The sequence below is a fragment of the Pantherophis guttatus genome, chromosome 1 (genome assembly GCF_059756535.1).
Source record: "Pantherophis guttatus breed Tessera chromosome 1, ASM5975653v1, whole genome shotgun sequence".
NCBI classification, from domain to species: Eukaryota; Metazoa; Chordata; class Lepidosauria; order Squamata; family Colubridae; genus Pantherophis; species Pantherophis guttatus.
In genome coordinates this window covers 88177268-88193565 of record NC_142063.1, presented here as the reverse complement: position 1 = coordinate 88193565, position 16298 = coordinate 88177268, and the positions used below count along the sequence as shown (strand labels likewise).

The 16298-nt window shown below is 35.4% G+C and overlaps 1 protein-coding gene across 2 annotated transcripts in view; it reads right to left on the bottom strand.

The window, feature by feature from the left end:
• Positions 1–16298, bottom strand: part of NELL1 (neural EGFL like 1) — a 564211-nt gene that overhangs the window by 412461 nt on the left and 135452 nt on the right. For both annotated transcript variants that reach the window (XM_034417254.3, XM_034417255.3), the window contains exon 4: positions 7091–7261. In XM_034417254.3, the coding sequence (XP_034273145.2) occupies positions 7091–7261 (171 nt within the window). The remainder of the gene's footprint in view (positions 1–7090; positions 7262–16298) is intronic.

The following is a 16298-nucleotide window of genomic DNA, read 5'->3' as shown; positions in this document are numbered from 1 at the left end:
ATCACAAAACAGTGTGAGGTATGACTATATTATGTGATTAATTTATAACCATCTTGGGAGAACATGGAGCCTGGAAGATAGGGAGTGAAGCATATAACTACAATATCCTGGTTATGTCAGGCAAGATGGGGAAGGAAGGGTAATCTTAGTGACAATCTCCCCTCCCAACTGAACAAATCCAACCTAGTGAACTGTTAGTACACCTAAAGTGTACTAGACTACGTCTATTTCTAATTTGGTGGCAAATGAGCAAGACAGACCTGGCATGGTTACCAAAACCTGGCTAAGCAAGCATAGTGGTTGGTAAGTCTATCGGTCTGTCTGTCTGTCTGGGTGATTGAAAAAGTCACCTTCTCTGAAAACTGTTTTTATCCTGCATCAGGATCAAGATCATGGTTTGTGGAATTGATCTATTAGGAAATCTTAACTATGATCAGGTTTTCTATTCTTGCAATCAACAGCCTCCATTGAGATACATATTCACAATGTCCAATAGTCAATATCTAGCTGGGGAAAGTTGGAGAAAGACAGCTGGGTGACCTTAGGCCAGTCATTGTCTCTTAGCCCAACACTGAGCGTTTTTGTTGTTGTAGAGAAAATATGAAGAGGAAAGTGTGTTGAATATGTTTACTTCCTTGAGTTATTTGTAAAAATAATAATACAGGTGAGATAGAAATAAAATAAATAACTGGAAAAACAAAGAATCCAGCATTGCTATTCACATGTTAATTTTTTAAAAGGTGAAGGAGAGATGGAAGACCACTTTAAATACTATGGAAAATGCTGTGTGTGTGTGGGTGTTTATAGGAAAATATTAACATTAGTCAAGTATAATTCATGCTAATATTTGCCCCAACATGGATCCACTAGAGGAGAAATTACCGAATTCATTCTCAGTAGAATCTGTGGGAGAACTTCTTTTAAGATCTTGCCAGCAGAGTATATGCCATACGAAACACATCTGTACATGTTTCAAGGCATTAATTAACTGAATATCAGTTACTACCTACAACGTATCTACCACCATTCCTGCTCTCATTTTAGGTAATCTTTTGTTTAGTACTTAAAGGCTAAATGAAAATCAAGTAATGTCCAAAAAATTTGAAAAGTAATTTCATGATTTCCTTCAGAATTAATATGTTCAGAGTATTAAATAATAGGGAATAATTTTTAGATAGAAAACATTCCGTTTACTTTATATTTATCCTTTTCTTATTATATTGTCTGGACACCCAACTTACTGATCTTATAAGAATTCTGAAAACTTCATATATCCCATTAGTATATTGCACTCAGTGACACCAAAAAATAGAGACCTATTCTAGTTAGAAAGTTCTACTTTTTGAAATGTTATCAATTAGACATTGCAGAAGTTTTCCTATCTTGTAGGGGGGAAAATAGACTGCAAAATTCTACCAGTTACATGAATGTCAGAGGAGCTAAGTCATCTGAGCTATCTATCACAATTATTTATAGGGTTGCCAGGTGTCCACTATTTGAGTGGACAGTCCACTTTTTTCACATTATGTTCACTATTTTTTTTCACAAAATAGTGGACATTTTTTTTATTCTAAAGCTTTATGATGAAATGGTACGTAATCTAAAGCTGTAAAGTCTAAGAGAATAAGGATAGGAGAATCGCATTTTGTCTTTTTTTTTCATAAGTTAGACTGAGACAAAGATCGAATGCTCATTGCAATAATAACATTTTACACAACAGCGCAAAAAATGCATTAAAGCAGTTATCTTTTGATATCGAAAATGTAGTGCTGAAGGTTTTTGCCGAATTTTCGAATTCTGCGAAGAAACGAGAAGAGTTGAAATCACTTTTTGAGTTTTGCAAGGCAGAATTCCATGAAGTTTTGTGCCAAGTTCCAACATGTTGGTTAAGTTTGTTTAAAGTGGTCGAAAGACTTCTTTTAAACTGGATACCTCTAAAATCGTATTTTATGTCTCTTGGATCTGATGAGTGCCATAAGGTTATCTGGAACCTTATTTCAAATCAGGAAAATGAACTCGCAAAGGACAATTTCAGAACTGTATTTATATTTCACGCAATTTTTTTAAAAAAAAATGATTTATAAGCCGCCCTTCTCCGGAGACTCAGGGCGGCTTACAATGCGCTAAGCAATAGCCTTCATCCTTTTGTATATTTATACAAAGTCAGCTTATTGCCCCCACAAACCGGGTCCTCATTTTACCTACCTTAGAAAGGATGGAAGGCTGAGTCAACCTTGAGCCTGGCGAGATTCGAACCTGCAGTAATTGCAGGCAGCTGGTCTTAATAACAGGGTGCTTTAGACCACTGTACTACCAAGACTTCTTCATGACAATAATGCAAGACACCCTACTGAAGCTGGAAAGCAAGAAAATTCTTGCATGTGATCTTCACATTATCATGTGTAAGCTGTGTGATTCTTTGCAAAAAAAATAAAATACAATGAGCAGTTTTTTGGAATGAAAGTTTTATTTGCCTTATGTAAAAAACATTTGCCTGAGAATGCCATGCAAAAGTTCAAGAAAGAAGCCATCAACGTGTATCAAAGAGCCATTGCGTACCTAGAAAAATGGTATAATTTCACCGATTCAGTATATGAGACGCTAAGTTCTTTCAATTTAATTGATCGCAATAATCCTCCAACTTTAGAAGAAATGACAAACATCTGGTTATTATCACCATGGTGAGAAGAACTTCCACCCAACACTCTCTTCGATGAAATTTCTGCCTTAGAAGAAGTTTATGTTCATCTGCAGGGCGATTCATCCCTTGATAAGTGGACGTACTTTTTCAAGAAAGAGCCAGCTCCGAGTTTACTGAAACTGTTCCAGTATTATGCATCAATTCCGGTATCAAATGCAAACGTTGAACGAATTTTCAGCGTCATGGGAAATTTGTGGACTGACGAACGTAACCAACTGCTTGTACCATCAGTTCGAAGTGAACTTTGTATATTTTTTAATATTTCTCAACGTTATACTGAAATTAAAGAATTATTCAAAGAACTGGCTTGATCCCACAGTTTTGGGTTAAGTTTTAATTGATTTTAAATTGGGTTTGTTTTAAATTGCGGCCAAAAATATTTAATTATTTTAAACTGTTTTTAAATTTTGTATGTCTTGTTTTTTTACTTTGGCTGTTCACCGCCCTGAGTCCTATTGGAGAAGGGCAGTATACAAATTGAAATAAATAAATAAATAAAAATAAAATAAATAAATATTCCCTAAACACAAAGAATTGATCAAAGCTGCGCAGTCAAATAAAAAATACACACGACAGCAAAGTAAAATGTAATTTAATATTTTACATATTATTATAATATATTTGATGTTTTGAATTTTAAGTAAAGTTTTGAAGTGATTATTTTAATACGTGTTAAAATGTTTGTAAGAAAATATATAATTTAATTGTAAATTTTTTTAAAAAATTTTTTACTACTTAACATCCCCCCCCCCGCTTGTCCGCTATTTTTTGGAAGCAGACCTGGCAACCCTAATTATTTTTTTAAAAAGCAGTTAAGTTAATTATAGTCAAAACTCTATGGACAGCAGAATCAAGTTCATTATCTTCCTTTCATGCAGCCTTTCCAGCAGTGTTTATAAGATTTCAGGAATTATATGAACCTACCTTACAGGCTTTCGCTGCGGCATTCAAAATTGGAAAGATGAGAGAGAAATTGAACTAGCAGGGAGGGAGGACCAATGCTGAAGAATTGTGTCAAAGAAATTCTAGAGGGCAAGCAATTTCTTCTCAATTCATGAAGCAGTTCAGGATATGCAGAGGTACAATCGCAGCACTTGTGTGCAGCTTCTTAAACAAAACATGACTTTTCCTCAAAAAAGGTACAGTGGCTTTAATGAGTGGCAGACAGGTACTAAATTCATGCCCCTATGAATTTCAAAACATCTTCCTGCTTTTGAATCCCAAACACTACTCATCCCTACTCCCACACATACCAAGTACAAGATCTTGTCAGAAGAATAATATGGTGAGGACTGTGGAGAGTTAAGTGAAACATGTTTTAATCAGTTTCACCTATCTGCCAGCAATTTCTCTCTCCTGATCTGGTAGAGAAATAGAGCAAGAAGCAGGTTACAGTTAAGTCGGTGATGGAAAGGTTCCTCAACAATTACCCTGCAACCTTGTCACTAGAGCACAATACACACACACACAAAAAATGCACTGATCAATTAACAAGACAGAAATTGGTCATTCCTATATTAAAAGTGGGTATGGCCATTCAATTGGTCATTAGCATCAAAAGCTCTGTTGAATACTCTTGTTCTCAGTTTAAATGTGTTTAAGATCATTGGGGTAAAATGTTGTTATTACTATTATTTCCATTATTCTTTCTCTAAAATCAATTGATTAAGGGAATATTTTGCTAAATGGAAATACACTGTTAGGCCTAAATTTTGGCCAAGAATATTACTGCCACAATTCTTGGGGCATCAGAATCATGAAAAGCTAAGAGTTTTTACTAAAGAGCTGAGGAGTCTCCACTTCAAAAATATGGCTTCAAATATGGCTTCAAAGATCCAAATGTATTGGATCTCCACAGCCACCTTCTGAGTTGCATTATCTCATGGTTCTACCATACCTCCATTTTTTACTTCATCAGATCTCAGGTCGAAACATCAGACAGTTCTTTAAAATGACATTCTTATATATGTCTTATCAGCAGAAAATGATCAGGGTAACTCTACCTTACACTACAATCAAAATCTAGTATATACTTTGCATGCTGGATATTGTTTGCTTGGTTATTCTGAAGCAAAGCATATCAGCGTTGTAAGAAACATCTTGTTTGTCTTGTTGAGCTGTTAGTATAAGAAGAGAGATATGATTGAGTAATGAATACAGTGACATTATTTCCATGAGTGAAATATAGCAACTGAAGGATAGAATTTATATAAAGGAAAGAAGCAAGAGAAAGGAGAGGGATCAGTTAAACTGTTTATTTAAAATATTTATTCCTGTTCAGAAATGTAAATGAACATTGGTATAGAGAGCACCTGGGTTAAAATAAGTAAAGAAACAAATAAAAAGCAATGCTTCTTCTGGAGCCTGTTAGCCAAGATCACCAAGAAGTTATAGATGATGGCTTCCAAACACAATGTCAGATCTTTAAAAGAAGCATGAAGTTGCAGTGGTGTTTTATTATGCTAATACCAGTTGGAAGACAAACTCTCTCTACCATGGTGTTTCCAGGAAATTCTTGACAACTGTTGTTTTGCTGACAACTTAGTCCTTTTGAGAGCAGAGAAGACGTCAAAGGAACCTTAATTTAAGAATAACAGCTGAGAAGATTCAGCTGAGGAAGCAGAAATTATTGGAACTGGCGGGGGGAGCAGTCATGTAATGATAGAGTTCTCTATTGTGATGGAAAGAAAAACTCAACATTGCAAAATGTACATACAGTTATTCAAAAAGAAAAAAAATCAGCCACATAAAGGCTTCCTTTCATACCTTCCTTCTCTTCAGCTGGTTTTCTCAGTCTAGTCTGCAAAAACTGATCAAGTGACTGGATTTAGCTATTCCCACAACTCAGCTAATTACATGGGGTTATTTAACCTTATGCATGATTGGGCCTGTTTACATTTAACTCTTTAGGGTTAAATGACCACATTAATGAAACCCTTTTTTGTATCCCCTTAGTACACTAACCTAAATAACCTAGTTACATATGTTGTGGAATATGAACTACAGATATTCTGTTATTTATACTGTACAGTTATATGGTTGTGTAGTATGGTTAAACTCCAACCATCCTTTTCCATATGAACTGGTGATCTTTGATAAACATAATCAAAAGAAGCATATATTATAATTTTCTATTATAATAAACTATTAAAGCACCCCAATATAGAAAATATACTTCTAATATTTTGCAAATAAAATCTTAGTGCACCTGATGGGTCAAATACATGTCAAGTGAAAACTATTTTTACATTGTTCAAGAAATAAATATCACTCAGGGTGTTCAATATTTAGCTATTCTTTTATTTAGACAAACAACCTCCATATAATTATAACTTTTACACATGAATAAACTCTGGGTTTGAAGAGTTAGTCACTTCCATTATAATATCTGTCAATAAAAATGTGTAAAAAAAAACAAGATATACTTCTCTGGTTTCTTTCTTAAATCAGTTATCCTGGATATTCAAAACAGTTGAAAATTGATAACCTTTGAATAATAACCCAGGGTGTATATCAGGAATTTCTCCCTGCAGATCTTTTTCTTTTTTTTTTAACCAATACTTTTATTAAAGATTATATTTTATAGATCCTGCAGATCTTTTTCTCATTTCATTATACCAGCTCAAGTAAACCTTCAGGCAACAACTTTAAATATTAAAGATTTTTAAGCAAGCAACTGTTACGTTTTTAAAATGAGAACAAAACCGAATGTATTAATGTTGTTTTCACATATAAAAAAAGTACCTGTTCAAAGGTATTAAGAGAAAAAAGTCTTTAGTTAACATTACTTAGTTCTATGTGCCATAATCTTTCTCCACTTCTCCACCAGCCTCATTTTATTATTTACAAATAAATATTAGAATGTCAAGTGTATGGCTTGCTTTTTAATCTAAGAAAAAAAAATAGAGCTACTGTATTCAGATTTGGCTTCTTGCAAAGTATAAAAAAGAATTAAGGTGTGTCTTCATTCTTTTCTATTCTTTTCTTTTCTTTCAGAATGTCTTATTTGAAAAAGAAGTTAAAGAATATTTTAAGGCACTTATTACATGAAAAGAAATTAGACGCTACAATTACACCTTCAGATATTAGATGCGTGCTGAGAGAAGCCTTCTTCAGAAAAAAAATAGACTATACAATGCATTGCACTTCAACTGATATCTAGAGAATGACGCAATACATTAATACCTTTCCACCACTCCAAAATCAGCAACTGGAGGCTTGCTATTTAATTATCGTGCCATTTTCTCTTTTCACTCAAATATTCAATTGACATTTTGGAGCATATAAAATTCCATTTCAAATTTCATCCAGCAGTACTGTTGAGGGAGCAGACATTTCTCATGTGAGATGGCAGGAAGAGGAGGGGAAAACTCATGAAGAATATCTTACCTATTGCAGTCCACGTGAAGCAGAAGGTGGGATGCGCTGAGTGACAATGCAATTTTATGCCATTGTCCATCTGCTAGCCGATATGGAAATACTTCTGTTCTTGTCTTTCCATTAAATCTGTAGTGATACCTTATTTCATCTCTCAGGCCGCTGCTTTCCAGTTCAAAGTAACTGCATTTAAAACAAGGAGAATTAATTCCATTCTGAGGACATTGTATTATATATGGTATGCTATAAGATTGTACATGATGTGTTATTAGATTCAATGCAAACTATCATAATTGAAAAATTACTTGAAATAATAATTGAAAAACTATACCGATGTTGTCAGTTTCAATCAAACTCCACAGTAAGAGCCAATGAAGGTGATCTGTTGTGTATTATCGTCTCAGATAATGCGTGTCAAATTCAGTCTAGCAATTCCTTAAAACTTTCCATCTCATATGAAAAGATCGTGTTTTTCTGCTTTGTTCCTTGAGTTTTTGACCATTTAGTTTTAATATCTGCTTTCTTATTGTAGGAGGTAGAGGAAAGCAATATTGCTCTCTTGTTTCTGTTCCAGTGCTTTCCATCACACTGAAACCTCCTTAGCTGCTCACACTTCCCAATATGAGGAACCTCAATAGGTGAAGTCACATCTTCCCCTGAGATTTATTGAAGTCAATTTTGAAGTCAATATTCAGTCAAGGAGGTTGCAGATTGCCAGATAGATGGCTGTGCTATGAAATATAAGACATTCACACAGATTATAAAATGCTTCTCTTTAATAGGACAGCATTTGCTAATTCCAAACCCTTCCTTTTTCCAATTGTGTTTTTCTGTAGTTGCAAACCACATCAGTGAATAATTTACAGGCAATGCAAGATTATAGTATCTGGACTTTGGTGATACAAAACTAATTCTGTGACAATAAAGTGTCATAGCTGTTCGATAACTCTGGGCTTAAAAACAGGGAAAGGTGAAATGGTTCCTCACCTCTGGTGAAACAGAAAACATGGGAAAGAAACTCAGAACAACTCTGCCTTGACCTTAATGTCCTTAAAAAAGTACAACTAAAGTTTTTGAAGTAGTGTTAATACAACAAAAAAGACACATTCCAGGAGTCCCTACAGGATTTATTTCTTGACCCGGCCTGTCTCAGATGGCTGACACTTGGATTACAATCGATAGAATTTTAGTAGCCAGCCAAAATTTAGATTTCCCTCAGAATGGTGCTGTACTGAATTTAGTACTGGAGAAATCAAACCCCTCGCTGCTATCTACTGTGTATACTGTATTCAAGGGATTTATTCAAAGTAGATCAAAGGCACATATCATAGAGCCAGTTTGATGTATTGGTTAAGGCATCAGGCTACATCAGGCTAGAAACTGAAAGAAACCAGGAGACTGTGAGTTCTAGTCCTGCCTTAGACACAAAGCGAGCTGGGTAGCTTTCTTTCAGTACTAGAAAGAAGTCAATGGCAAACCACTTTCCACAAATCTTGCCAAGAAAACTGCAGGGACTTATCCGGGCATTTGTCAGGTATCAAAAACTGACTTGAAGGCACAAAACAAAGCAAAGCAAAGCAAAACCCAACACATATCAGCAGTGACTGTGCTAGAAAACCTCTGCCTTGCCAGCAAACGAAGACAGTGAATGGTTAAAAAAAAATCTTTCAAACATAGTTAGTGAATAAAATGGGAGAGAGCATTTAAATTTCTTAAATTCATGCTTCCTTGAAAAGTGTGTTCTTCTTAATTATTTGTATATCCATTAAATTCTTATCCTGTCTAGTAGTCCAAGCAACACTCACAGCAGGATTTGTATCTAATAAAATAAATAAAAACTGTTTAACTCTAATCTGCTTGCTTGGTCAACAAAAGTTGGCCCAAAATGGAAAAAAACAACTCACATAACACTAATCAATGGCCCTATTGAATGGAAAACTGTAATCAGCTTACTAAAGGAACACTTTCTTGACTAGAAATTGGTACATGAGTATTTGTCTGATAACAAAAACAGAATAAGCAATTTGAACTTACATCAGTTTTTCTACTATCCACTCATGTAATATGAATATCTACTAAATGTCTTCAAGCCTTAAAAATAAATTTTGTTATATAAGTTTTCCCACCTACAGTAAAGTAGAATTTGAGGGAGTGAAGTGAAAATTATATGGAAACACAGTAAACTTCTCTAGAAAGCATAAATATATATCCTGAACAAAATGGCTATTCTTGCTCAAACAAAAATCAAAGATAGTCAAAGAAAATAAGAAACTTTGAATAAGAGCACCTAAAAATGGAATGTTATACTGGCAATTACTTTACTAGTGCTGTCACCAATCAAAAAGACTTGTCAGTCTTTAAAAGCGACAAGCTGCTTCTAGCACTATAATATCAAAGCAAGCAGGGAGACAAATACTTTTAATGAAGTTCTATTTAGGATTTTAAATGTTTTGTAACTGCATTTTCTTCTGAAGCTACAAAAGAAATTAGTTCCTATATGTTTAATCTACCCACATGCACACTGGAGAGAACAAAAATGGTAGTGGAATGACTGCAACCGATGCCAAACACATTTAAGGGCCATACCTCTTGGTCAACCTATTATCCAAAGCAACAGAAGGCAAGACAAGAAACAATGAATGGAAACTATTCAACCCACCTAGAATTAAGGAGAAATTTCCTGACAGAACACGTAATCAATGGAACAACTTGCCTCCACAGATTGTGGATGTTCCAAAACTGGAGATTTTTAAGAAGACTTTGGACAATGATTTGTTTGAAATGCTACAGGGTTTTCTGATTAAACAGGGGGTTAGCTAGAAGACCTCCAAGGTACCTTCCAACTCTTGTTATTCTGTTATTCTCAAATGGCCTTGGGAGAGACTGAAAACTACAACAGTCCCACATAGACCCATTAGGATTAATTGCTTTGGTTAATTGATTAGGTTTTCCTATTCATACAACATAGGAACTCCCACTGTGACCCATTTTGCTAACTACTTTCATTAACAATTAAAATGCACCAGATTGTAATCATATCAGTCTTATTCATAAAATACTGTACACATAAGTTCTCCAAACAGAAAATATCATCAATGTAAAGTAGATTGATGATTTGCATGAATATTCAGTGAACCCTAACGTTTAAATACAAGAAAGATAAAATAAAAGAACTGATTAAATCTAAAAGATCCTCATATATCTGACAGGAGCTATCTTCTATTCACAATATATTTTGCATATTGTGCAGAGCACTGATTCAGAAAAAACAAAATGAAATATAAATATGCTCCTTGGTTTAGGAAAGAGAGGGCGAAACTTCTTATACTAGCAGAAAGGTCCGGATTACTATGAAAACCTCCTTTTATAATATTGTGTGAATTACCATGGAACCTCATGAATTAGCAGTTGTTTCATTCTATGTGTGCTTCTTCGAATTCAACCGCATAAATACATTATATTATTTATTGCAGTTAATGTTTAATGTTCAGCATGAAGTACTCAGATGGTTTTCCTCATGATTCTTTTAGGCAGAAAAGCAGCTTTTAAGTCCCTCAGTCAGATGGGCATGCCACACTCTAAAGAGATCTAAGTCCAACTACTGTACTTAGCTGTATTCAATTTTAAATGTTGCATTTGCATCACCGGTTGGGTAACTTGAAGAGCCATGAACTAAAAAAAAATAGGATATACACTCCTTATCAGGAAATAATTTGGGGAAAATTGGGACAAATAATAAAGAAGAAATGAAGCAGAGTATCAGGGAAAGAGTTTTGATCATGGATGGAAGACATCTGAGACATCTGCATAATTGTCTACATTTTCAAGTCAATGCCATTATTGTAGCCACATATTCTTATGTTCCATAAAAAGAAACAACATTTTTTGAGCTTTTAATGGATGGAACTGGAAAGAAGGCTATTTTTATCTTCCTTTTTAGGCAAAAGTATCCTTAAATCAATCTTGATTCTTGGTGACTGCCTGGACAAGTCCCTGAAGTGTTCTTGGCAAAGTTTTTTTTTTCCCTCCCAGAATTGGTCTTCTTCTCCTTCCAAGAGCTGAGACACAGTGACCGGCCCAAGGTGACCCACCTCATGGTCTCCCAGTTTCTAGCCTGATGCCTTAACTACATCATCTTTTATTTATCTTTTTTTTTTAAATCTTACCTGAACTAAATAAAAAGGACCACATTTTTTAATATTTTGTGGCTTTTGCTGTGAATTGCTTTGTGATGTACAGTATATTGTGATCTAAATCAAGTTTGGATTTCTATTCATTCTGCACACCCAAAAAACTAGACACAAGGACAGTTTTTTCCCGAATGCCATCATTCTGCTTAACAATTAATTCCCACAACACTGTCAAATAATTTACTAAAACTAATTAAGAACTATTATTCTTCTCTTCCTTACTAGTATCTATCTCTTCCCACTTATTACTATAACCATATTGCTTGTATCTTTCAATTATATTGATTTTATTTGTTTCCTAGTACAATTTGATAGCTTATTAGTAACCTTGGCTATCACTAAGTGTTGTATCTTTTTATTCTTGATGAATGTATTTTATTCTCCTTATGTACACTGAGAGCATATACACCTAAGACAAATTTCTTGTGTGTCCAATCACACTTGGCCAATAAAGAATTCTATTCTATTCTATTCTATATAAAATATATAGTTGGGAATACACAGAAATTGTAGAAGTAAACCTTAGGTGAGAATTTTAAATAATCATGACTTATGTATTTATATATTATAAATGTATATAATTACACAAGGCTTAGATTGTCAGGCTGTCACTGAAAGAAAGTATTTGGGCATGTTATATTATAGAATTCATGATCCGCCATCATCATTTGGATTCACTTTAGATACTTCATTTGCTATTCTTGATTTTGTTACTGTGTTTTGACCTCATGTTTTTTCTCTGCACGTGTTGGTGGAAAGGTCAAACCTGTATGATCAGATCCTGACATGCACTTGCTAGTTGCTGATATAGTGGAAGGGTTGAAGTCAAAAGCGATTGTCAACCTGGCTGGCTTTTATAAATGAAATACAGAAAATGGAAGGATCTTATCTGCTTGAGGCAGCAAAATATCTTGCATCAGCTCTATTTTGGTGGTTGTGCTTCTGAACAGAAGGAGGGTAACAAGCTGTCTTTTGTGACTGTCTTTGTTTTATTGTAGTACTTAAAGATGAATATCTTTAAATGAAAGTATTAGGGCTTAGACAGTGGAAAGTGATCTGGATTCTAATGTTTTGGGGGGGGGGTTGCTCTTTGTATCGGAATTGACAAGTTGGCACAAAGCAGCTAAACAGGGTTCATTTAACTAGTAATATTCAAAGGGGAAGAAAAAAACCCTTTACTTTTAACTTTCATTTCTTGTTAAAAGTATTTGCAGATATTTTTGGCAAAAGAACCACAAGCATTTCCAAGTTCTCTAGAGGGTGGGACGGAGTGAGGGAAGATCCTGCTGGAAGCATTAGTGGGTACCAAAAAAGTTAGGTTGGCTAAAACAACCATGTGATTGATGACCTACCCTTTGTTTTAGTGGATCACATGATATCCATAGGGCATGGCTACAACAGCATGATTCCTGCCACCATTTTGTGCTTTGTTTTGTTTTTCACACATAATAGCAATAGCACTTACACTTATACAACATCCACAGTGCTTTACAGCACTCTCTGGGTAGTTTACAATGTCAGCATATTTCCCCCAGCAATCTGGGGGGGAAACAATTGTTTTATCAACCTTGGAAGGATAGAAGGCTGAATCAATTGTCAAGATTGTACTCCAGACTGTGGCCAGAGTTAGCCTGCAGTACTGTGCTACCTTGGCTCCTTAACACAGATAAAGCAAACAACATTTAGAAAAGCTCAGCTTCTTACCACTACAGTAGTATGGAAATGTAATTGGGGATTTATAACACTGAGAAAAAGCATGTTTATAGCAACAATTGTTGGGTGTCTGCTGTGCAAGAAAGAAGGAACAATGGAAAAGCAAAGGTTTTTTTTTTTTTTTTTTGTAGAAGTTAAGGGCTTCAAGGTGGAAAATCCTAGATATCTGATTTGCTAACCAATTTGAGGAAGCTAGGCAGATGCTTGTCCAGGTACCTGGGATTATTACTAGAAAAATCCATTGTGAAGGTGATCGAATGTTAAGATGATCAGGGTGATTGAGGAGTTGCTTAGAACATAGAATAACTTTATTGTCACTTTGAATGTACACTAATCGGCATACATTAAAATGAAATTTCAGTGATACAGGGACAGAACATTGGGCCTTGTCCCCTGATTACTATGTTGCAATTCATATTTGGGCTTCTTTTGGGCTGGATTTTGAATGGATGAACAAGGTTTCTAATCTTTGCCTTAAACAAGATTCTTGGCCTTTGTCTGGGGTAGGGGTGATCAATTGGGATCTGATAAAATTAGGCAAAGAAAGACAGACTTTTATCCATGTCAGGTCTACAAGATGGGAATGGGGAAGATACAGCAACAATTTTATTTGTTACACTTATTTTTTTTTTCTACTGCAGGGTTAGGGTTAGAATTCAAAGCTTTGACAAATATTATTTTATTTGATTTTAACACCTTCCTTTTGAAAAGAAGCCCATATTTGACAGTTTATCAAACCACTTAAAATTTTGTGTAATTTAAGATAGGAGGGATACTAAATTATGAAACATTCTAACAGCTCACGGTAATCAGTGGAAAATTTTAAAAGTAGTGATATAATAATGCTCCAACTAAAAAACATTGTAGGTTTTTAGCATATAATGTACATCTAGCAATAAATGGTAAAGAAAAGCAGATAATTTTTCAGATGGGGAAATTTTTATTTCTATACAATTTTATTTCTATACAATTATCCTCTTGTGGGAAAGAACCAAACCCTCCTGCCATTCACTCTACCTCTGCCCATTTCCATAAAATCTTCCCGCTGTTCATCGGGGCAAAAGGTTAAAAATTATAATCAGGACAAAGAGTGAGATATTATAATGGGCTTAACACAAAGATTAAAATGCAGCCTATTCAGATAAAACATTCCTTCCAGGATGCTAGAGATCTTAATTAAGTAACAAAAAAATATTTTCCCCAAAGAGATTGCCACTTCAATCTGCAATGCTAAGGGGAAACTGCAACACAGCAAGGTGCCTGACACTATAGCGCTCCCTCCAGGAAACCCAGCTAAGTGCACTTTCTTGCAATGCATAAAAAGGCAGACACACTTTTGCATGATTTCAAAAAACAAAGGGAAACATTTTCCTATTTAAAGGGCTTGTGGAAGAGTGCTCGCCATGGCTACCTCTAACAGCATGTTGTGCTCTTTTAAAAAGACTTCACCTCTAGTCATAGGCCTATGTTCTTTATTCCTGGCTTGGAAATGAACCCAGTGTTGTGGTCCACCAGCAGCCTGGGGAGCTGGCAGCAGAGTCGGACAGTGAGGAAGCTGGGGAAGACCATGGGCCAATCCTGGAGTTTGGGGAAGGCTCGGATGAGGGCTCTGCATCAAAGGCAGAGAAAGGGCCATCCAGAGTCAGACCTCAGTGAGGCAGAGGAACAGGGGGAGCCTGTTCCCAGTGTGCGCATGCGCAGAGCTGCCAGAAGTCAAGAACAACTAAAACAAAAGGGATGACTCAGGAGTAGGGCTGGGAGATGATGGCTCCTCCCATAAGATTTAAAAGAGGAGCAAAGGCATGTGGGTCTTTGCAGGAAGCAACATTTGTTCATTCAGTTCAGCTTAAAGCCTGAAGCTCTGTTTGATTCTGGACTCCGTGTGGCTTTGCCAATTAGGTCTTTGGCAGCGTGTCAAGGGAGATAAAGGTGGGTCACCTCCACCCAATCAGAACACAGCCAATCAGTTCACACCCCCACTGGCAGTTAAAAGGAAGAAACAGCTGCGATCGCACATTGCTCCTAGAAGCACGAAGCCAAAAATACCAGCCTGAAGATGACAAATGAGACTTCGTCGAAACATCGCCAAGACACCTCCAATTTTACACGGGAGAAAACCCGAATAATCAAAGACCAATATATATATGTGTGGTGTGTGTGTGTGTGTGTGTGTGTTTTCTGAGGATTTCGCGGGTGTTTGTATGTAGGTCTTTGGTTATTTGGGTTTTCTCCCGCGTAAAATTGGAAGTGTCTTGGCGACGTTTCGACGAAGTCTCATTCGTCAACTTCAGGCTGGTGTTTTCAGCTTCGTGCTCCTAGAAGCACCTTGCTCCTAGTACATTGTGTTGAAAGCAGGAATGGTTAAGTTGTGGTTTGGAGGAATATATCGGGGAAATTATTTGGTTTATTATTATTGGTAAAGATAATTAATTGATTTGTAAGAAATTGGATTGCATGGAAATAATTGGAATATTCATGTTCATATTGATTAATATACAAAAAAGATAGTTATATAACTAATTGATTTATATTAAAATGTTGAATTTGTATTAAACAACTGTAATATTACATAATTAAGCAATGTAAGGATGGATATAAAAATAGATGACAATGGGAAGGGATATAATATAGAATAGAAGGGAAAAATTGAATTTGATTAAGATTAGAGATGAGGATGAAAGGTAATATTCGTTTTTTTAAAAATTATAGATGAGGAATAAATATGGCAAAAAGGAAATACAGAAATTGTAAATTTAATTGAAAGACTAAACATTGTTTAAATTTGTGAACCGGCCAAATACTCTGTTCAAAGAAAATATATTGTATGTTTGTATGTGTGTTTCTAATTATTGCTGTTTATTCATATTTGTTCTCTTTTATTCTTTTCAATTCATTCTTTATCTTAATATCTTTATATTTGTTTGGGGTTGCCTTTCTTCCATTTCATCTTTTTTATTGTACAGCAATCTTTCTCCTCAAACCTACCACCTCTCTCTTTTCTTTCCTTCTTACTTTCTCTTCCCCCCCTCTTCTTCTCCTCCCTACTTCCCCTTCCTTTCTCCTTCTCCTCCTCTCTTCCTCCCTCTCTTACCCTCACTCTATTTCACTTCCCTTCCTTCCTCCCTTCTCTTCCTTCCCTCTCTCTCCTTCCTTCTTCCATCTCTCTTCTCCTTCCTTCATCCCCCTCTATTGCTGTATTCATTTTCAATTTTATATTTTCCACTATGGAGTTCAGGCAACCCCGGTCTTTCTTTCATTTATCAAGTATATTTCTCAAAATTTCCCCTCATCTTTTCAATTATTGGCAGTATATTTCA